This window comes from Felis catus, chromosome E3 (genome assembly GCF_018350175.1).
Source record: "Felis catus isolate Fca126 chromosome E3, F.catus_Fca126_mat1.0, whole genome shotgun sequence".
Classification (NCBI taxonomy): domain Eukaryota; kingdom Metazoa; phylum Chordata; class Mammalia; order Carnivora; family Felidae; genus Felis; species Felis catus.
Window position 1 is genome coordinate 25250915 of NC_058383.1, and position 23086 is coordinate 25274000.

The 23086-nt window shown below is 45.8% G+C and overlaps 3 protein-coding genes across 9 annotated transcripts in view; 2 read left to right on the top strand and 1 right to left on the bottom strand.

The window, feature by feature from the left end:
* Positions 1-1864, top strand: part of PDILT (protein disulfide isomerase like, testis expressed) — a 42880-nt gene extending 41016 nt beyond the window's left edge. For both annotated transcript variants that reach the window (XM_003998790.5, XM_045048153.1), the window contains exon 12: positions 1505-1864. In XM_003998790.5, the coding sequence (XP_003998839.1) occupies positions 1505-1741 (237 nt within the window). In that variant the 3' untranslated portion in view covers positions 1742-1864. The remainder of the gene's footprint in view (positions 1-1504) is intronic.
* The window catches only part of ACSM5 (acyl-CoA synthetase medium chain family member 5), a 181070-nt gene that overhangs the window by 68967 nt on the left and 89017 nt on the right, over positions 1-23086 (bottom strand). The window lies entirely within an intron of this gene.
* On the top strand, positions 7477-22115 carry UMOD (uromodulin). Of its 3 annotated transcripts, XM_006942287.3 has the most exons (11): positions 7478-7634; positions 9407-9604; positions 10760-11533; positions 11641-11748; positions 12940-13148; positions 14103-14251; positions 16131-16376; positions 19041-19203; positions 19783-19864; positions 20598-20639; positions 21791-22115. In XM_006942287.3, the coding sequence occupies exons 2-11, from the start codon at positions 9511-9513 to the stop codon at positions 21850-21852; spliced, it is 1929 nt and encodes a 642-aa protein (XP_006942349.1). In that variant the 5' UTR covers positions 7478-7634; positions 9407-9510; the 3' UTR covers positions 21853-22115. The 3 variants fall into 3 exon arrangements, with proteins under 3 accessions (XP_019676443.1, XP_006942349.1, XP_044904089.1); XM_045048154.1 differs by lacking the exon at positions 19783-19864; XM_019820884.2 differs by lacking the exons at positions 19041-19203; positions 19783-19864; positions 20598-20639; positions 21791-22115 and adding an exon at positions 16943-17783 and having other exon boundaries at positions 7477-7634.

Here is a 23086-nt window from a genome sequence, read left to right on the forward strand (position 1 = left end):
TGAAGGGAGGGGCGCCTGGGTGGTGCAGTCGGTTAAGCGTCCGACTTCAGCCAGGTCACGATCTCGCGGTCCGGGAGTTCGAGCCCTGCGTCAGGCTCTGGGCTGATGGCTCAGAGCCTGGAGCCTGTTTCCGATTCTGTGTCTCCCTCTCTCTCTGCCCCTCCCCTGTTCATGCTCTGTCTCTCTCTGTCCCAAAAATAAATAAACGTTGAAAAAAAATTGTAAAAAAAAAAAAAAAAAAAAAGAAGGGAAAGACAAAGGCTCTGAGGTCTCCTAAGGTTGCTTCCCTGGCCTCTGTTCCTGAGTCAGTAACCAGATGTCTTGACAGGATCCAGCTCTCTGGCATTATTTTCCTAATGGATGAGATGACAATCCCCATTCTCTCTGAATCCTGTTCCTGCTTCAGTGAGACCATCTGCAGGAAGGTACCATCTCTATTAGTTAGGACCCTTTGGTTTGCAAATATCAGAAACAGGATTCTTTCGTTTAGGCAACAATGGGAACTTAATCCATATAACTGCTAGAACATCAGGTAGATTCAGAAGCTCAAACTCATTTTCTGTCTCCCCATCTTTGTTTTACCTTTGTTGGCCTTATTCCCAAGCAGTCACTTCCCCATGGAGGGTCAAAGATTTCCCCACAGCTCTAAACTAATATCTTCCCAGCTTAAAAAGCAAGTGCCTAGGGGTGCCTGGGTGGCTCATTTGGTTGAGCATCTGACTTCAGCTCAGGTCATGATCTCATGGTTTGTGAGTTCAAGCCCCACATCAGGCTTTGTGCTGACAGCTCAGAGCCTAGAGCCTGCTTTGGATTCTGGGTCTCAGTCTCTCTCTGCCCCTTGTCCACTTGTTCTTGTTCTCTCTCTCTCTCTCTCTTTCTCTCTCTCTCTCTCTCTCTTTCTCCATCAATCAAAAATAAGTAATCATTAAAAAATTTTTTTTAAAAAAGAAAGAAAAGGGGTGCCTGGGTAGCTCAGTCGGTTAAGCACTTGACTTCAACTCAGGTCATGATCTCACTGCTCGTGAGTTCAAGCCCCGTGTCAGGCTCTGTGCTGAAAGCTCAGAGCCTAGAGCCTGCTTCCGGTTCTGTGTCTCTCTCTGCCCCTCTCCCACTCATGCTCTGTCTCTTTCTCTCAAAAATAAATAAACATTAAAAAAAAATTAAAAAAAAAAAAAAAGCAAGCAGGCCCCTACTTCTTAGTAGTCCTAGGAAATGTCCTGGATAGGGATTCATGATAGGCCTGGGTCACATGCCCAGCCCTGGAGTTAGAGCTGGGGCAGCCACACATGTGGCCTTAGAGTGGAGGAAGGAGGTTCCACAAGGGCTTTCTTTCCAGAGGGGCAAAACCACAGTTGGGCTCTGGCATCTATGAGGATGCTCCAAGTGCCTCTCTCTGGGCATTTCCAGGAAAAGAAGACTTGGTAATTATAATCACAATTACCACATATGTCTTCCCTCTTTATTTCTTTATCCTACTTCTTCCCTCCCTTCTTTTCTTGAATAGCTATTGTCTACTGAGCAAAGTAAAGTGACAGAAGAGGAGGCATTAGCTGAGAAAAAGGAAGTACCTATTATCAAGAAAGAGTTACGTGACCAGAAGTTGCCTGGGATAGAGAATGTGACAAAGCTGGAAGAGCCAGCTGGGCAAAAGGAACCAGCCAAGGAGGAGGAGGAGAAAGTGGCTAAGCCAAAGGGACCTCCAAAAGAAGAGAAGAAACCAAAAGTGAAGGAAGAACTGTAACTTCTCCAAAGCTAAGAGCCATTTTCCACGTCCTGGCATCATTTTCTAAGTGGATCTGCTCTAAAAAAAATGATAGATCATTGCAGTGGGTGGAGGCTGGATAATTAAAAACTCCTGAAAGTCTTTGGCCCTGTTCTTTGCATTACCTCTTTTTCGTGGTTGGTGCTGCCTTAGAAAAGCTGTTTGGCCTGGAATTCAGGGTTGCAAGCGAAGCCATAACTGAAACATTTAATGAGTGTTTACTACATGCCACACAGTCATGTAATTCTCACATTACTTTCATTATCCCCATTTTACAGATGAGAGATCTGAGGCAAAGAGAGGTTAAGCAACCAGTCAGGACCACATAGCCAGAAAGCCCTTGAGATATGATCCCAGGCACTCTCACTCCAGAGACTACATTTAACCACTCTACACACCACCTTCACTAGGTTGAAGTCCCCAGAGTTTGGCTAAAACTTACAAATGAAGTGGACTGATTTGTTTAGGCTGTATTTTAGCACAGTAAGAAAGAGATCCAGCCCCAAACACGTCCCCAGTCTACTATATTTCAGTAAGTGACCCGCTATCTTAAGCAGCAAGGCGCTGGGATAATCCTCAAGCCCCTTTGTTTACTACCCTAATAGTAACTCTACCAACGCATGTGACTCCACCCACTTGCACTGATTCCATCCACTTCTGTCCACTGACACGTGCCACTTATCTCCATGTGACTCCACCCACTTCCCTCCACCTCCACCCACCATTCGCAGCCAAGGAAGTCTCTCCAATGGTGCTTCTATTGCCATTCTGTAGTTCCTTGCCTACCCCTCACCCCTATTCCATAAAGCTGCTGAAATTCTTTTAAAAAGCCATACTCTTGAAAGCTTGCAACACTACCTTGTTTTAACTCTGTAATGGCATCTTTATCCCTTTTGGAATAAGATTGGTCTGCTCACCATGTCTTCCAGGCCTAGAAATTTCTGGCCCCACAGATCTCTTCTGTTCCCTTCTCTCTCTCTCTGTCATTTTCTAGGCTCCAGTCATACTTCCTGTCTATTCTTGAACAGTTCAAGTGCTTTGTCTCCTTATGGCTGTTCCTTCTGCCTAAATGCACACATGATGCACTCCCATAGATCTTCATGCAGATGTCTTTTTTATCCTTCAAACCTCAGTTCAAATGCCACCACCTCAAAGAGGGCTTCCTAGATACCAACATTTGAAAGCACCTTGTTTTGCTGTGCACTAATATACTGCTTGATTCCCCCACTGTTGGGTAAGTCCCTGGAGAGCAGATATATCTATTCTCTTCCCCACTGTATTCCTAACGCCTAGAATGCTGCTTGGACACAGTAGGTGCTCGGGTAATAAATATCCATGGATCAAATAAAATTTGATTTCAGCCAGCACCCTATCTCTGAGATACATGATTTCACTGTCATCCCAAAAGGGGCAGGTGCTGACACAGTGTTGCCTGGAGACCCCAATTAGATTCTATATTAGTTTCCTATTATTGCTCTGAAAAATTACCACAAATTTAGTGGCTCGAAAAGTACCAACTTACTCTCTTACAGCTCTGGAAGCCAGAAATCAGAAGTTAATTTCACTGAGCCAAAGTCAAGGTGTCATGAGGGTTAGTCCCCTCTGGAAGAATCCCTTGACTTGCCTTTTGTAGCTTCTGGAGGGCTGCCTGAATCCCTTAGCTCATGGGCCTGCCCAGATAACCTCATATCAAAGTCTTAAACTTAATGGTACTGCAAAGTCCCCTTTGCGATGTAAGGTAACATTCACAGATTCTGGGGACTAGGACACAGACATCTTGGGAAGTCATTATTTTGCTGACCACAGACTCATGCTGCTAATTTGTGTTAATCATTTTGGCCAAGTGGCAACAGAGCTCCTCTTGAAAAAGGGGGCATATTATTTTACCGACCAAAGTCTCTGCAAGCCATCTAGGCCTTTCTACTTGCCACCTATCATGTGAGAGAAAGGCTGTTTATACTTCTTCAGGCTCCTGAACCAACTCCTATACCTCCTTCTCCCACCCCCAAACCTGGCGTGTCCACATCCAGACTAAGCAGGGAACAGCCTGGGGCCCTGGAATTCACCTGAGCCAGACTGCCCCAACAGGAGCAGGTGTTAGTATTCAGGACATGGTGTGAAACTCACCTGCCTCAGCCTTAAGGCTATGTGGCTGCCGGTCAAAGGAGGGGTTCATGGAGGCTGCTAGGAATAAATCACATGCAACAGAGTTCCTAACTGGCCACCAGCCAGAGAATGGATGTGCTACCTGCAAGTCCCCCACGTGTATTTGGGGCCTCATGAAGTGGGGGCTCAGATTGGGATAAGCAGTTATAGGTAAGGCTGGTGGTGACCCTCTCTTGGAAAGGCCTTCCCCCTTGACTCATTTTCTACCCCCTCCCAATACACAGCACTCTCACAAAAATCCTTTGTATTCTGTTTAATCAATTTTTCAAATTTCTTCACACTTTAGCTTCATTACCTGAAAAAAGGACCCAAAACCACCTACCTTTCATTGCTAAGCATGGAATGTTTTTTATCCCCAGGAGTGCAATGCATCACAGGAGTACATCTGAATAAGATATGCACTTTAGTATGGATTTAACACAGGCTAGCTGGGTAATCTCAGGGAAGCAACTTAATCTTTCTGACCTACAGTCTTATTGGTAATAGTGTTGTAGCAATTATTGTATCACACAATAAACATAAAAGCATTCAGTACAGTGTCTGGCCCAAGAGAGGCACTTAGTAAGTGACAGCTGTCAAGATTATTAAGATCAAATCTCCTACCCATGCTTAAAAGTTGAGAGAAGAGCATTCCAAGAAAATGGGAACTTCTGATAAATTGAGTAAGGTTTGTTCAAAAACAAATATTTTTGACTACTCTTCCGGAAGCAAGATAAAGAAAAAAAAAAGTGATTGAATTTGGCAACATGGATGTGTTTGGTGATCTTGATGAGCAAAGTCAATGGAGCTGGCAGATCAGGAAGCATATCAGTGTGAATTTGAGTGGAAAGTGTGCAGATAAATCTTTTGTGAAGTTTGGCTATGAAAGGTTGGAAAATAGGATGGTGGCTGGAGGGAGTGTGGGGTCAAAGGAAGGTTTCTATAGAAGGGACTAGCAGATGAGAATACTCTCAAGTGACTCCAAGAAGAGGAAGTTACAGGAGGAAGGAGTAAGCGAAGGTGAGGAAAAAAGCTTATCAGTGCAGGAAGAAGGATGCTGCCTCATCATGACAGGAGAGGAGATGTGGAAGATGAGTCCAGAGACAGGAAGACGGAGAAGATAAGGGAGGCATTGCTTACTGGCTCCCATGAGTACACTGTGATGTCATTAAATGTGTGGGGCTGAGAAAGGGTGGGAATTTTGAAGAAAGAGTGGAAAAACATCCAACTAGAGAAACACCACAGGACGATCCAGCTGCACTGAGTGCAGGTGATGCTTATTGTTTTAAAATGTGGGTTTTATTATTATTCGGGTATTGCAAGGCCAATAGATGAGAAAACAGATGCCATTGAAAACACAGTTTATTATATTCACAGATCCCAACAGGAGGGGGCACACAAGGTCAATCAGGAGGTCAAGGGAGAGGGGGGAAGATGAGCAAGAGCCTTTTTTGTGGTTTCCATGGGAAGGAAGAGGAGAGGCAGGGTAAGCAGGTTTAGGACTGGCTAGTTTGAATACATTTCAGTAGGCCCTGGGAAGTGGGAATTGGGAATCCTGGGAATCATCCCTGGTTGTCTGGTTCTGGCACTGGGGTGATTAGGGCAAGGGAATAGTGGCCCTGAAAGCGAGAGGTCCTGGCAAAGAAAGGTGTGGGGGTGGACTCTGGGTGATTGGTTTGCATATGAAAAGCAGATCTCAGGCCAGCCCATTGCTATCTGTAGGAATTAGTTAGCTTGGGAGGGGCAGTCCCTCCACGGTCAGCAAAACCCCAAGATGTAAAAGCATCAGAGAAACTAGAAAAATATGGTTATTGGACTTATGAATAGTCTCCAACACAAAGGTCCCACCCGTGGCCTTTGCCCGGACAACTCCAGGAGCCACCCAGAGCCTCCATTTTAATCTTTTGGATATCTTAGATCTTTTAGATAATCTTTTAGATAATCTTAAAGATACCTGGATGTGGGTTTAGACAGGGCCTCATTTGCACCAACCAGAAATGATATTCCCAATCCAAAATGGAGAAAAAGATTATTTTCTTCTTAATCAATAGGAGGAAAAAAAAAAAGGAAAGGACACAAACTGCCAGTTTAGAAAAGAATAAATAACCAACAAATGAAGAGACAATGACTTCTCCTTTCATTGAAGAATTGCAAAAGTAAATAATGAGATTTCTCACTTATTTTTTGACAAAGATAGAAGAAAGTGTACAATGTTCAGGGTTGGTACTATGGTGGGACCATAAAATAATTTTTAAAAATCTCTCTGGGGTGCTGTTTGGGAAGAAGTATCAAAATTTGTAAAGCTGCACCACTTCTTTGACCCAGAAATTTCACTCCTACAAAATTATCCTGTGGAGATGAGTACACAGTGCTGATGGTTACCCTGCCACTAAATGAGACAGGATGAAAAAGATCCTGAAAAAGTACATGCAGTGGGTCATTGTTCATTTCCTACTCAGCCCAAGTTCACACATATTCAATTTTTCTCAGTGGGACTGACTCTTAAGACTGAACTGTCATCTACATGGGCCTGGGTCAGGAGTCATGGAGTCGAGCCTGGGCTCTCCCTTTTCCTACCCCTGTGACTGTCCATCAGCAAAGCAGCATTGGCAGTGACTTCCGCGGGTAGAATTGTTACTACATGTCTGTCCTTATATCTTCTCCAGTAATCACCATAACTACTCTAGGAGATGGGCACTTCCCCTTTACAGACAATAAAAATGACCTCAGAAAGATTAAGAAATGAGCCCTTTGGCACACTATAAATGGCTGATCAAGAGCCAGAACAACTGACTCAAAAGTCAGTATACCCAGTCATGAAGTTATCCACCTCCCAAGGGGCCTGTCCTCATGGGAACTCAGAATCTTTGTTTCACAGAGTGGGTCTGGTGCAGTGATGTCTGAATTATCTTCTGGCTCTGACCTTCAAGTATTTTCAGCTCCTCTCCTGCCATGCCTAGACCATCGAAGAGCTTGCTGAGCCCGTGAGGATGGAGTGTGCTTCTAAAGGGTGCCTTCTCCAGGGTAGGGAACCCAAATGGCCACAGGTACATGTCCTAATGGGGACAATAAACACCCCCTTTTTAGGTCTCCTGGGTCACTCAGTAGTGACTCTTGATTTTGGCTCTTGATTTGACTCTTGATTTTGGCTCAGGTCATGAGCCCAGGGTCGTGGGAACCAGCCCCATGTCGGGCTCTTGCTGAGCATGGAGCCTGCTTAGGATTTTCTCTCCCCAACCATCCACTCTCTGTCTTGCCTCCTCTCTCAAATAAAACAAAAACAAAAACAAAAACAAAAACACCTCTCTTCTTCCCAGGACAGCCTGGCTTGGGATACTGACCTCTGCTTGGCTCCTTGAGTCCACCTTGTCCTTCTCATTGAGCAAGAAAAAGCCTAGTACCTTGGCACTGCTTTTGCAGTTAATTTCTAACTCAGGAATCTCTTTATGTCAAAAGGTGCAAAACAGAGGCCTTGTATTTTCAGGCACAAGTTTGACCCCCAATGTCAATCATTTGGGGTGTCTACATATTAGGAAAAAGAACAACAACCTGGCAACCTAGGAAAGGAAAACACTGTGCCCAAAGGGGAAAATATTCCACCCTCAAGAAAACAATCTCAAGAAACAGAACCAGAGGATAATTGGAGGAAAGACTGCCAGCCAGGGGTAGATGTATATATAGGAGGCACATACTTGTAAACAGATTAATTCTACCTTTCTGGCTTCAGGTAAGGCTATCTACAGCTCTCTCTTCTTCTAGCCACTTCTTCCCACCTAGCTGTCTTCTAATTCCCATTCTGCTTGGGAGAAGGGGGAAGAAAATCAAGAGACTGGACACTAGGGTCAGACCTAGAGTGAGTCCTTCCTCTGTTGATAATTGGCTTCATTATCTCTGGTTGGCCAGTCTCCCTCTCTTTGAGGCTGTGCTCTGTGCTTTTCTAATAACATTGACTACTATTTCTTCACTCATTCAATGCATGTTAGTTAAGTGTCTACTATGTACCAGGCACTGGGAATATAGCAGTGAACAATAGCATTGGCTCTGTGCTAGGTCCTGCTTTGAATATATCATCTTAGTTAATACCCATGACAATATGCAGTCAGTTATTACCCACCACAGTGTTTTCAAAGTATAGATCACAACCCATTAGTGGATCATGAAATAATTTGTGGATTATATCCAAAATCTTCTTTTAACTAAATACTATAGACAATGTCAACAAGCAATGTACACAGTAACGATAAGAATTTTTTTTATAAAACTTCTAGTGTGTGTGTGTGTGTGTGTGTGTGTGTGTGTGTGTGTGTGTGCAGGCACATACACAAGCAACTGCACCAATTTAACTTTTTTTAACATTTTTTAAAATATATTTTTGTGAGACAGAGAGAGACAGAGCGTGAGCAGGGGAGGGACAGAGAGAGAAGGAGACACAGAATCTGAAGCAGGACCCAGGCTCTAAGCTGTCAGCACAGAGCCTGACACGGGGATCAAACTCATAAACCATGAGATCATGACCTGAGCTGAAGTCAGATGCTTAACTGACTGAGCCACCCAGGCGCCCCAACAACTGTACCAATTTATGGCAAAAAATATTTTCTTTATAGCAGATCCTAGTCATAAAGGCTTGGAAAATACCGCTCTAGAACACAAGTTCTTTGATCACAGGGACTTCAGACTAAGCCTGGCACATCACAGGCACTCAGTTTGTGGAAGCAATGACCCATATTTCATAGATGAGAAAACTAATTCTTCCCGAAATGAAATACCTTGCCGAAAGTCACACTGTTAGTGGTTGGTAAAACAGGGATTTGGATCCCTGTTACAGGCTCCAAGTCCCGCGCATTTAACCACCATGCTACCCTACTTTGCTGCTGGAAAAATTAGGGTAGTATTAGTAGTACCCACCTAGGATTATTTCACCAATTGAGTGAAATAATAAGTGACTGCTCTGGAAACATTAAAATCCATTGTGAGGGTTAATCGCCTCTCAAGTTTCTTATCTCAAGCTATTTCTTTGTGATATGTGAGTTGCATGAAGTCAGGGATCTTGCCTATCCTGTTCATTGTTTTCTTTGGTGTGTAGCTCCCTGTTTGGCACAAGGTAGCTACTCAATAAATGTTTGTTGAATAAATAAATGGATCTGGGCAAGCTGAAAGTTTCCCAGCAGGGATCAGCAGTTGGCTGTTAAAACCCCAAACTGCCTCCTATGATGGTGAGTCCAGAACATTCTACCCTATCTTGCTGCTTCCTGTTTCAAATGAGACTCAGTTCTTCCAGATGCGCTGAGACTTGGGGAGCAGAGGATGGCATGTGGGTGGGAGTAAAGGTGGGGTCACAGATGAGAAAACCACCAAAGCAGGGGCCACAGCACTGCACACTTTTTGTAGTTCATATAAATGGCATCTTCTGGAGCTGTGCAGTGCACAACCAAAGCACTCCTCCCAACTGTGGGGAGGGGAGTTAGATCATGTGTTTATCCCATCCATCTCTGTTCACAGGACTCCAGGCATCACAGACTGGGAGGAAAACCCAGGGGGTCAACCTGTCCTTGTCTTTGGGCAGGTCTTCCCCAGATCAGAAGTAGCTGTGAAGAGCAAAAGGAATGGGGCGGCTTTCTTCTCTGACCCTGATGCGGACGGTAGTGGTGGTAACCTCTTGGGTCATAACAGCTGTCACCATTGAGACCTCAGAAGCAAGTAAGTGTGTGTGTGTGTGTGTGTGTGTGTGTGTGTGTGTGTGTGTAGGGAACAATGCCACTATTAGCAGAGGAGGTCATGCTCTCTCTCTCCTGTCATGCTTGGAATTTGATTTACTCTAAATACAGTTTGATACTTTAATGTATATAGGGCTCAGATGGGAATTTTGTTAAAATGAAGGCTCTGATTCAGTGGGTCCTGGGTAGGGCCTGAAATTCTGCGTTTCTGACAAGCTCTCAGGTGATGCTAATGCTGTGGTTCTTAGATCGCAAGAGTCTAGAATACCACTAAGGTCCCCTGCCACTTTACTGGAAAGTCGGGAACATACTTAACCACACAGGAGGTTTAAAACACCTAAGTGGCTCCCAAATACCTCCCCTTGCATTCTTAAGAGGTCTTTCCATTGGGTCTTACATCACCCTCATGTAGCTTTCAGCTTCTTCATGGAAAAGGGAGCTGGGCACCTCCCATGAGCTGGAGTACTCGGGGGCCCAGTAAATGCCATTTCAGTGTCCTGGTTAAGAGCATATACTCTGTGGTCCTGCCACTTGGGTTTGTGTTCCGGCTTTTACCAACAGAGCACATGGCTTAAACCCTATGAACCTCAGTTTGCTCATCTTTAAAATAAGGGTAAACACAGAAGCAATCCCCTAGGGGCCATTGGGGAAGATTCAATGAGATAATGAGTGAAAAGCACACATCCCAATTTCAGTGCTTAATAAACAACAGCTCATTATCTTTATGGCTTTTATTGTCATGGAGGATGTCACACAAAGTGTGACTGCCCCTGTCAGGGAGAGTTGGGGAAGTCTTCAGGGAAGAGGCAGGGAAGATCTGAGCAAAAGGCATTAAATGTTCAAAAGTGGGGAAGGGGTGACAGGGTCACCTAAATCCTACCAAAGTGTCAAGAACTCTGTATTATTCCTCTGGATGTAGAAACATGGATATTTTAAAAGAAGACACAGTTTGAAAGCAAGGCTTAACACAGAAGAATGCACAGTGCAATCATAAGGGGAGTTTTGTTTATTTGTTTTGGAGGGAGTCCTCCAGGGACCAAGTCTAAAGAACATGGTACCCAAAGGGATATAGGAGGACTCTCTTGGTGACCACTGGTCCAGCTGTCCCTACTCTGAGGCTGGGCTCTTCTGTCCGCAGGAAGCTGCTCTGAATGTCACAGCAATGCCACCTGCATGGAGGATGGGGTTGCCACAACCTGCTCCTGCCAGGTGGGTTTCACCGGCGACGGCCTTACGTGCATGGACCTGGATGAATGTGCCATTTCTGGGGCACACAACTGCTCTGAGGACAGCATCTGTGTGAACATGCTGGGCTCCTACTTGTGCACCTGCCCTGATGGCTTCCGCCTGATGCCTGGGCTGGGTTGCACCGACGTGGACGAGTGTGCTGAGCCGGGACTCAGCCGCTGCCATGCCCTGGCCACCTGCGTCAACCACAAAGGCAACTACTCATGCGTGTGCCCCGCTGGCTACTGGGGTGATGGGTGGCACTGTGAGTGTTCCCCAGGCTCCTGCGGGCCAGGACTGGACTGCGTGCCTGAGGGCGACACGCTTGTGTGCGTAGACCCATGCCAGGCGCACCACATCCTGGATGAGTACTGGCGCAGCTCTGAGTACGGGGCAGGCTACACCTGTGACTCAGGCCTGAGCGGCTGGTACCGCTTTGTGGGGCAGGGCGGCGTGCGCCTGGCCGAGACCTGCGTGCCGGTCCTGAGCTGCAACACGGCTGCGCCCATGTGGCTCAACGGCACGCACCCATCCAGTGATGAGGGCATTGTGAGCCGCACGACCTGCGCCCACTGGAGGGGCCACTGCTGCCTGTGGGACGCACCTGTGCAAGTGAAGGCCTGTGCCGGCTACTACGTCTACAACCTGACCGCGCCCCCCGAGTGCTATCTGGCCTACTGCACAGGTGAGTGGGTGTCTTCCCCCCACCCCCACCTCCACTCCAGGCCTGGGTGGGCACCACAGGAGCCTGGGGAGCATCCCTGCTGACTGTCTGTGTCTGTAACTCTGCAGACCCAAGCTCTGTGTTGGGGACGTGTGAGGAGTGCAGTATAGACGAGGACTGCAAAATGGATGATGGCACATGGAGCTGCCAGTGCAAACAGGACTTCAACATCACTGGTGAGGCCAGTGGGAGGAGGCAAGGTGTTGAGAAATGTCAGCAACTGGGGGAGGGACATGGTCCTGTGTGATACATATCATCCAATTTGAGTGAAAAGAAGGTCCAGTAATATCTATTAAAACCAGGAGAAGCTCTCTAGGCTCCTGGTCTCATTTTAGTTGGCCCCAAAGCCCCCAGAGCTTAGGGACTTCCTTATCCCCACCTTCTTTCTGAGGCTCCCACACGACAGCAGGACAGGGGAAGCTGCTACCTGTTGGCCAAAGACTACCTAAGCCATATTTCTGCAGCCCAAGAACACAGGACTGGTGACCAGCCTGCGGTTTCTTCCACTGACCCCTGGAAGACCCATAGCAGGGGTCTGGCCATCTCTGAGCCTCAGATTCCCCATATGTACAATTATTGAAGCAGGAAAGTATCTCCCAAACTTCAGTCATGATTTTAGTCACATCCAAGTTCAAATCTTACAATTTTTCTTTATGCAAGTACTAGCTTATACTGGGATTTTTATTAGTAACTTGTTTTTCTTTAAATTGATTGAATCCTTCTTCTTTGAAATAAACTTGGGACATTGATGGTCACTACTGCATCTATCTGTGGCAAGTAACACCTTCGATAGAAGGTAACAGTAAAAATGAATACAAGAAAAGAAAATTATTAAATTCTAGCAGCTGTGTAATATTTCAATTTTAAAGTAAAAAAAAAAATCCAGCTAGATGTTATTTTGTTCCCCAAACACTTAGCCTGATATCTGCATTCTGTTGTTTTGAAAGGGAAATTAGTAAGTGCAGAGCATTAAAAACATTAGTAACTAGTGAGGACTATCTCTTTGATATAGAAAGGATGGAAAGATACTATAATTAATGTGTTGTTTTGTTTTGTCTTACTGAGATTCAATGTATTTAATGCTGGGGGGTGAATGGATCAAAAATGTTTTCATTTGTATACAATCCACATAGAAGGTCAACAAGGGGCTGATGGATGGCCACTTGAATCCATCCAGTGATTCTCAGAGTCCAATCTTGTGTCTCAGTCCCTCTGATAGGGAAGACCACAGCAAGAACAGACAGAGGCTAATCTGAGTGCCCTCCAGGTGGTGGATAGCCCAACCAATTGGGCCCAGGGCCTGGAGATGTGGTGGACCCCAAATTGTGGTCACTGGCTTCCAATCCCACCTTCCCTGCCTATTTCAGATCTCTCCCACCTGGAGCGCAGGCTGGAGTGTGGGGCCAATAACATCAAGGTGTCCCTGAGCAAGTGCCAGCTGAAGAGCCTGGGCTTTGAGAAAGTTTTCATGTACCTGCGTGACAGCCAGTGCTCAGGCTTCATTGAGAGGGGAGACCGGGACTGGATATCTGTGGTGACCCCAGCCAGGGATGGCCCCTGTGGGACAGTGATGACGGTATGTGCTGGTCAGTGTGGGACAGGGTGAGAGCACTGCCTGGTTCAAGCCCTAGCTTTATCATTTCCCAGTTGTATGAACCTGGCTGTGCCTCAGTTTCCTCAACTATAAAATGGGATAATAGTACCTACTTCATAGGATTTTTAAGAGGATTAAATGAGTTATTGTATGTGAAGTGATTAGGACAGTGACTGGCACAGTGTAAATGCTTAATAAATGTTAGCTTCAAATAAAGAGAATGATCCTGATGACAGTTCCCCATTTTACAGATGGGAACAGAAGGGCCTATACAGGAAAGTAATTCTTCTCAGCCAGTAGGTATTGGCACTGGGCTCAGAAGCAGGTCTGTCTATCTTGGGTGATCCTGGGAGGCAAGGTCTGCATCACTGGTGTCTAGAGAACCAGGACTTCACCTACAGAAACCTCCTCAAAAGGGACCCAGAGGTTAATGTTTGAGTGAACACTGCTTCCCCAACTCCCTCATCCCCCGGAAAGAAAAGGAAAGAAGACAAAAGAAAGGAAGAAGGAAGTTTTCATTTGCTGCATGTAGCGTTTAAAATTCCAGCATTAACAATGAGTCAGGACATGGTTTTTAGTCTTTTTAGTGTATGAGAGAGGAAACATGGCCTAAGTGGAAGAGCCCAGGCTCTTAGATCCCACGTCTTGTGGGCAAGTTACTCAGAGTTAGTCAGTTTCTATGAAGCCCCATCTCCTCATCATGAGGCAGGAGATAGTAGAGCTTAGGGTCATTGAAGGGGCCAATACAGTGATGCCGGAGGAACATTTCGCTCAGGACCTAGCACGTGATGCATGCTCATAGATGGCTGCTGTTGTTATAACTTTTGATTATGACAGCTGGGAGGACAGCTCACAGGTAGCTAGAGAAACGCATTTGGTTTTGAGTCCTACTCAGATTCTCATGCCCCTTTCTCCCACTCCCACCCTCCAACACAGAGGAATGAAACCCATGCCACGTACAGCAACACCCTCTACCTGGCAGATGAGATCATCATCCGTGACCTCAACATCAACATCAACTTTGCGTGCTCCTACCCCCTGGACATGAAAGTCAGCTTGAAGACCTCCCTGCAGCCAATGGTCAGGTGTGGCCAGAGAGGGTCCCCGGTGTCCCTGGCTGGCTCTACCCCACGACCCCTTAACCACCAGGTCCTCAGTTTCCCTGTCAACTGCCAGCCATAAGGAGCTGGGTGGGGGTACTGGGAGCGAGCATTCCCAATGGAATACAGCCCAACTGGGAATACTGGAGCCCAGATTCAAATCCAGGCTCTGTCACATACTAACAAGATGGCTTTGGAAACTGATAGCCCCACCCTGGGTGATGGTCTTCAGTGAAATGGACTTAGCAGTACATTATTAGAAGCACAATAGTGCTTTGCATATGTAAATCAAATATTAGGGCCTCTAGCTTATCAGAGGGGCAGGGTGGTTGGACCAGACAGAAGGAGGGAGGGCTCCTGGTCCAGACCTGCTATTTATATGATACATAAATCATATGCCATATTTGAATCTCTGTTTCCTTCCTTCTCTGTAAAAAGAAGGAGTTGACTAAAGAGGGATTTAAAATTATGCCTCTTGGGGTTTCAGGGTCTTTAAGGAAGTGCCTTTGGGGATGCCTACAAGGTGAACCAGAGATGTTCCACCTATAATGGGTGCCACATGTGGTTTTATTACTTAAAAAAATAATAAAAGGATCCTGTTGCCAAATAAAACTGAAAATCTCTGAGTAGGACGACTCACAAGCCAATGATGCTGATGTTGGAAAAATTACAGTTGTAATTAGAACAAGCATTTATGAAGAGCTGACTATATGTCAGGCATTGTGCTAACAGCTCTACCGGAAATCTCAGTGAAATCTTAGAGCACCTTAAGAGGTATAGGTATTACTATTATTATTATTCCCATTATACAGATGTGGAAATTGAGGCTCAGAGAAGGTTGAGGAACTTGTCCGAAAGTAGAGTTTAGTAAGTGACAGAGCTGGGATTCAAACCCAGGCCATCAGGCCCAGAGTCCCCACTCTACCATGGCCTTAATTGTGAAGCTCACCCATGGTTACATGCTCTTTGGGCCAACCAGACTTGGGGAAGGGCACTAGGCACTGATGAGGGTGCCTGGCTTACTTGGGGGAAGAAGGCTGCTCATTGTCTGCCTTTGGATGGGTCATCATCTGGTCAAGCAGTTCACTGAAGCAACGTGGTGGCCATGTCTCAGCCTGACAGACTTCAGGGAGCAAAACATCTGTGTGCAGATGTGTCTCTGCTTTGAGCTGGGAATCTTGCCTTACTCCAAATCTGAGTCCTAGCCAACAACCCACTTCTCACTTATAACATGGACTTCTGCATTACTGCGCTTTTATCATACACCTTGTTTCTAGGGTATCAGTCTTACAATGTCCTTTATTGGCTCATCCTGTGAAGTCTACATCAGTGCAGCTATTTCCAGTGTGGTTTACTTGTAACCACAAATAAATTTACAAATTGACAAATTTACAAAACCCCTGTCTTCTGCTGTAGGTAGAACCAGAACTCTGACTTAGGCCTGTAGGACTCATAGTCTCCCTTTCAACGGTTCCAGGTTGAGACCAAAGAAGAAATGTAGGTGACTCCCTTGAGAATTTGTTTATTGCACTTCTTAAAGGCAAGGGCTACCATGTGAGGGAGGTAGACGTGTGATCTATGGATCAGCAGCAACAGCAACACGTGGGAGCTTGTTAAAAATGTAGAACCTTAAGCCCGACCCAAACCTACCAAACCAGAGCCTGCATTTCAACAAGATCCTCAGGTGACCCATGTCTGCTCATTGCAGTTTGCAACCATTGCAGTGGTGGTGGGTTCCAGTCCTACTGCTGGATAAAAATGCAGAGAGCTCCCAGGGACTGCCCAGGACTGCAGACCAGAAAGGGTGGGCCATGTGTTGCTGTTCTCAGATCTGGTTTTCTCACCAGCCCCTCTCTCCCTGTAGCACCCTAAACATCAGCGTGGGTGGGACAGGCATGTTCACCGTGCGGATGGCACTCTTCCAGAGCCCTGCCTATACACAGCCCTACCAAGGCTCCTCCGTGACCCTGGCCACAGAGGCCTTTCTTTACGTGGGCACCATGCTGGATGGGGGTGACTTGTCCCGGTTTGCACTGCTGATGACCAACTGCTATGCCACACCCAGCGGCAATGCCACAGACCCCTTGAGGTACTTCATCATCCAGGACAGGTGAGGCTCCTGGATGGAATTCCAGGGAAGAACGGGGCAATCTCTGGATTGGGATTTGGGGAAAAGTACATCTTTATATTTGTTCATCTCTAGCTGAAAATCTAACATTACCATCCACTATGAACATAGGCAACAAATCATGAAAGTATTAGCAGGACATGTGCACATGTTAATACTTTTCAGTTACTAGAATATTACAGTTTCTACTAGAAATTATTTAATGTATTATCAGTATGTATTTATATATAATAGATATGTAAAAGGGCACCTGGATGGCTCAGTCGGTTAAGCATCCTGACCAGCTCAGGTCATGATCTCACAGTTCGTGAGTTTGAGCCCCACGTCGGGCTCTGTGCTGACAGCTCAGAGCCGGGAGCCTGCTTCGGATTCTGTGTTTCCCTTTCTCTCTGCCCCTCCCCCACTGACATTCTGTTTCTCAAAAATAAATAAAAAATAAACGTTAAAAAATTTTTATAATAGATATGTAAATATATAATATATATATCAAATGTTTGAATATTTTGAGAACTACACTTCAATTTAACTGGTTTCCTTTATAATCTTAGGTACTTTATGTGTTTAAAACATTATTTTTGAGGAGGGATGCATGGGCTTTACCAGAAGGCTGGAGGTGTCCAGGACTCAAGAAAAGGTTAAGAAACCTGACTGAAAGGTGCACCCACCCAAGGCAGGAGGCAAGCAAGCAGGACTTGGCTGGGAGGAGTGCACTGGAGACAGTTAATCAAGGACCAGTTGTAAAAGGGAGGACACAGAAGTGCTGCTTTTTACTCCAGAGGCATTGGAGAACCATGGGCCACACTGTGAGAAAGTAATTCACACTGTCATTCAAAATGGAACAGATGTTTCTGGAAGCTTACTGTGTACCAGGCTCTGTGGATAACACAGTGCATAGAACAGACAAACCTCTATGCCCTCATACAGCTGATATTCCAAGGGGTGGGGGGAGACCAATAATTAACCAAGATGAAATCCATAGCATGTCAGTGGTAATGGAGCTACAGGAAAAACCCAAAGCAGGAAAAGGGGAGAGGCATTTGCAATTTTAGTAGCATAGTCAGGAAGACAGTGACCTATTCCTGATTCAGTTCTTAGAATGTGTCTAATTACATCAAGGGAAAAGTCTCAGTTGGGTGCTCACCTGACATTTACACTTCTCTGTTATTTGCTAATCCCCTTTGCAGCAGAAAGAAAGCAGAAGTCTGTTTTAGGGCCTTTAGCTGTGACAGTAGCTAACTAAAATTTAATAGCACTGTTTTACTTTGTATTTATCTGTAAATGGTCATGTTTTGCTTATGGCAAGCGATACTGGTTTGCCATTTGTGGTCAGGATCTGAAGATTCTTCTGAAAAAATTGATGTATTCCAATAAAAATTTACATGTATTTGATGAAAATAGTAAGTAGATAATAATACAGATGTTGGGAAACACAGGAAAACATACATGAAGGTGGTTTCTAGGTAAGGCAAAAAAAAATTGGGAAAGGGTTGGCATGATCTTGATTGGGCCATCATGGAGACTTGGGTTCACATCTTGGCTTTGCTGTTTCTTTGTCCAGAGACACAAGCCATCTCATCTGTCTGACTATTCATGTTCTCATATGTGAAATGAGCATATGTGCAGTTGAACATGTACACTGTGGAACGCTTGGAAAGTTTTGAAAAAGAAGCAGGAAGAAATGCTGGATGTGCCTTTGTTTTTCTGTCTGGGCATGTGTGGGAGCTGGATTGGGGACCACCAGTCTGAGAGAGATGTCAAACATCTCAGGATGTGTAAGGAGGAGCCGGCTGGGGAGACAGTAAGAGGGGCTGGATGCCCTGCTCAGGTTGTGTGCATGGGTCTTTCAGGCAGTGGGTGTCCTTAACCTCAGGGCCTTTATTTTGCCAAGTGGAGTGTGCACTTTTGCAATCAGATCTGAATTGTGCGGGACACAAAGCAAAGAGGTCCCTTCTCAGTTCTTCCTCTGTGCAATCAGCATTCAGCCCCTCTCCTAAATCAATTCTGAGCAAATCATGTAAAATAGCAGAGAAGATGCCCAATTTGTCTGCCCATGTGTCCTGATCCAGCCCAGCACATACATGAGTCATTGCATGTGCAGTTTTGAGTTTAGGTGCCATTGTGTACATTTACAGATGGGCACACACACATACACACACACTCCCATTTGGTCATTGCCCCTCAGGACTTGGAAGTTGCCCACTGTTATAGTTAGAACCACCTACATAAAAGATAGCAAAGGAATGGTAGCTAAGGATCCTGAATGTCATTTCCTAGGAAACCAAGCTGACTTCATCACATAGTTTCAACTCTGTGCTGACCACAGTTTTACTTCACCATCATATATATGTAGCATCTACTATGTGTCATATACTATAGTGAGCACTTTGAAAAGTTAACTGGCTTAATTTTCACAGCTATCTTATGAAATGGGTTACAAATAGTACTCCCTGTATACACGGGGAGACTGGGGCACAGAGAGATTAAATTGCTCAAGGACACACAGCAAATAATAGGGGGAGGAGTGAGAGTTGAACCCAGAAGTTTGGCCATAATTGCTTCTCGGACTTTTGGCTAAGATCAAGTGCAGGAAGTTTGGCCATAGAGTGCTTGTTTAACCAACCATGTTTTATGACTTAAATCTCCCAGATGTCCACGCACTAAGGACTCAACCATCCAGGTGGTGGAGAATGGGGAGTCCCCTCAGGGCCGATTTTCTGTCCAGATGTTCCGTTTTGCTGGGAACTACGACCTGGTCTATCTGCACTGTGAAGTCTATCTGTGCGACACTGTTAATGAAAAATGCAAACCTGTGAGTTGCCTTTTCCTCCCTCAGGCTGCTTGCCATGACCTCTCCCTCGCCCATCTCCAATAACCAAAGACATCTGGCCACAAACATTTTGGCTGTGTTTCTCTTTTAGTCCAGGAATACAATGAGCAGTAAGATGGGGTGGGCGTGGCCAGGTAAGAGACTTAAGCTGTTGGGAAATCAGGTGAGATCAGTGCATTGCAACTGGCTGGTAAATGCTCTGGCTTATCTGCACGCTTGTGTTCTGATAACAGAAGCTGACATTTTAAAGCACCAGGTGCACCTTATCTGTGTTAATTTTTTAATTCTTTGCAGTAACTAAAGGGGAGGAATTTTATTAGTTCCTTATATGAGCCACTCAGAGAACTTTGGTAATTTGCTTAAGATCATATACCTAACAAATGGTAGAGGTGGGGCATGAGCCCAGGTATGCAGATTTCCTGACAACCCCTGCTTTGACCATCCTCAAGCCCCAGACTGAGGCAGGAGGATGCCCTTGTGAGGAGTGCAGCCCATTCCCAACGGCAGGACCACATTCAGTCTCCCTCATGGAAGGGTTTCTTTGTTGCCCTCTTCCTGCAGACCTGCTCTGGGACCAGATTCCGCAGTGGGGGCATCATAGACCAAACCCATGTCCTGAACCTGGGTCCCATCACACGGAAAAGTAAGAAAGATACTCCCTCCTCCCATGCTCCTGGTGGGGAATATTCTCTGGAGATGAGGAGGAATGACAGAACTCAACATGTGGATCTTACTATGTTCAGAACTGGAGCAAGTCAATTCTGTGGGGCAAGGTGGACTATAAGCTGCCTTCCTTTTACCAGTTCTGAGTCATGTGTTCTTTCTGTTGCACAAATTTGTTCTTCTGCCTCCTGTGTACTAGGCCCTATACTAGTGGTTGGGGATCCTGTGGTGAGCAAAAGCAGACACAGATCTGGTTCACATGGAACTTAGAGACCACTGGAGCCGACATTATTCAACTGAGGAGGGATTAACTAAGAGGGGTCAGGGAAAAGGGGTGAGGGGAAGGGAATCTCAGGGTACAGAGGGTACAGCATGGGCAAAGGGCCTGTAGTGGGACGTAGCCCAGCCTGCTAGAGGAACTGAGAAAAGGCCGGGCAGGCTGGAAAGAAGAGGATGTTGGTATAGGACAAGCTGATGTAGTGGGGTCCAGACCATGTGGGGACTTACAGTTGTTGCTAAGTTTTGGGGCCTTTCTCCTGAAAGTAGTGGGGAACCCCTGAAAGGTCAAAAGCAGGGAAATGACATGATCAGGCCCAGGTTTTAAAAAGACTACTCTGGCTGGAAGGAGAAGAGCAAATTGAAGGGCTTTCTCTCAGGATTTTTGCCAACTGCATGCCTTCTCCTCACACTGATCCTTCTCTTTCCATCTACAGATGTCCAGGCCGTAGTCTCAAGGGCTGCTTCCAGCAGCCTGGGTAAGTTCAGGTCCCCTTTTCAGGGGACATCCACGAGAACCTTCCCCTGGGGCTTTTATCTATAAGCCCAGGATGTGCTGGAGCACCTGGCTTGGTTGGCCTGAGCTCTGAAGAGGTGACTACACCTGTGGAAATGCCTGGTCCTGGGGATGTACATATGCACATATATGTATGCTGTCCCCCGCTAGTGCACATGTGCACACAGACACAGGCATGCATAGACAGGCACCCCAGAATGTACATCACCCAGACATGTTTGCACACACACAGACACACACATACCAGGTCACATGCATATATTCATATTTGTACACACAGATGCACAGACAGCTAGAGTTGCATGCATGCATATTTGCAGGTACAGACACACACACAGTTAAACAAACTTATACCTAGTAGACATGCACACACTAGATCTGCATCCTGGGCACTTCCTGAAGCTTTGTGATTTATCTCTAACACTATTTTCAGGATTCACTCAGCAGGTAACAAATATATGTTCAGTGCTACTACATGCCAAAGACAATGCTTAGTTCCAGGATGAACACAATAGACAAACAAGAAACCCTGTTTCTCTGCTTCTCTGATGACAAAGGCCAGGGACAGGTGGCATTTTATGGCCTTTGACTGACTTGTCTGAAAATATGGATGAAAAGTGAATTAATGTAACTGTTGCCCTTCTTGGCTCCTGGTATCTAGATCTGAAGGAGTTGTTACACCAACTTAGTGTTTTACCTGAGCTAGTCCAACCCTGTACCAGTGACCTTGGAGCTGGAGATCTAAGGTGTTCCTAAGAGGCTTCTCCTCTGTGAATATCTCAAGGTTACAAAGGATGCTTGAGTAGGTTGGGCCCTGCACATCAGTGTCCTTTTGAGGGGCTACCAATGCCCTTCCTAATGCCAGAGGAAAGACTGTCTTCTTCAATCTGGTCCACCTGAGAGGGCACCTTTCTCTATTTTTCTACTCTGAGTGGCACCTTTCTCTAATTGGATTTCAGAGCAGATCAAGAGAAAGAAGTTTCCTTTTTCTAATTGATCAGCCCAGAGAGGGTATCCTTTCCTAACTGGTCAGTCTGGAGGAGGCACCTAATGTTAGTTTTGCACAAAAATACATCCGTGTTAGCAGCAGCCCTAGAATTGCTTTCTTTGCAGGGTTCCTGAAGGTCTGGCTGCCTCTGCTTCTGTTGGCCTCCTTGACCCTGATGTCTCAGTGATAGGCAGCTGGAAACCCTGTGCTCTGCGGCTCTCACTTCCTGATGGCTGTAGGTGATGCAGCTTAGTGCTCCAGCCACAGAAAAGGGAGCTCACACTTCAATCAACCTGTTCCTCTTGCCCCGCCTTTGATCCTTGCTATTGCAAAACAGCCTGTATCTTTAAATTCTGCCATCTCTCAAAATAGGACTTGTGATGTGTCTGCACATAAGGTCCCATGTCTCCTTAAAAAGTGTGGCAAAATAATAATAATTTTAAAAGCTCAGTCTTTGAAGTCATTCATTCATTATTTTTCATTGAGCATCTACTATATGTAGGAACTGGTCATAGTGCCAAGGATCCTGTGGTAAAAAAAAAAAAACAGGACTCATGGAGTTCACACCCTGGTTGGAGAGACTGGGTTTAACTGGTTCTGCTGTGTAATCTTAGACAAAATACATGATGTGACTGAGCTTCATCCATCCATCTATCCATCCATCCATTTATTCAAGAAATATTTGCTGAGCATCTCCTCTGTGTCAGGCACTTCTGGGGATACAGAAGTGAGCAAGTAAAACACAATCCCTCCACTCCTGTAGTTTACAGTCTGGCAAGAAACGGAGTGAACCTAAAAGGTGATTACAAGTGTAGCGGGCATGGTAGAAATGGAAGGTATAACTGGGGGCTGCTGCTGCTGTATAATGGGACCAATAATGATGCCCTCACAGGGTCTATTCAGCTTTGCAAAAACATTTATGTGAGCACCCAGTACTTGCCAGGTACCATGATGGGAGCTGGGGAAAGACCAGTGAATAGGATAGATGCAGTCCCTGTGTTCAGGAGTCTCACAATCTTTAGAGGTGATGCACTAACACAGCCTACAGACTTCTTTCCTTCACTGCACTTGTCCCTCTCCATCTAGAAGATGTAGGCCTGTTTACACAGCCACAGCAGCAGCAGCAGTGGAGAGAAGACCCACTACCCCCATTGGCCAGGGAGGCTTCAGAAGGCAGGGGTTGGTGGGGTGGGGGGCTCCAGGAGTCTCACTGAAGGCACAACCAGAAATAAGAGGCTCTTGGGCCCAGGAGACCCAGATATTCCAAGGACTCTGGACTTGAGTGTCAAGTGGGCCAGTAGAAGCCAATGTGATGGGAAATGTCTGCCCTGACACCAGCTGCTTCCTGGAAGTCCAGCTGTGGCTTTTCAGGACAGACCAAGGCCCTGTTGCTTTATTAGAAACTTCTGACCTCAGGGAAA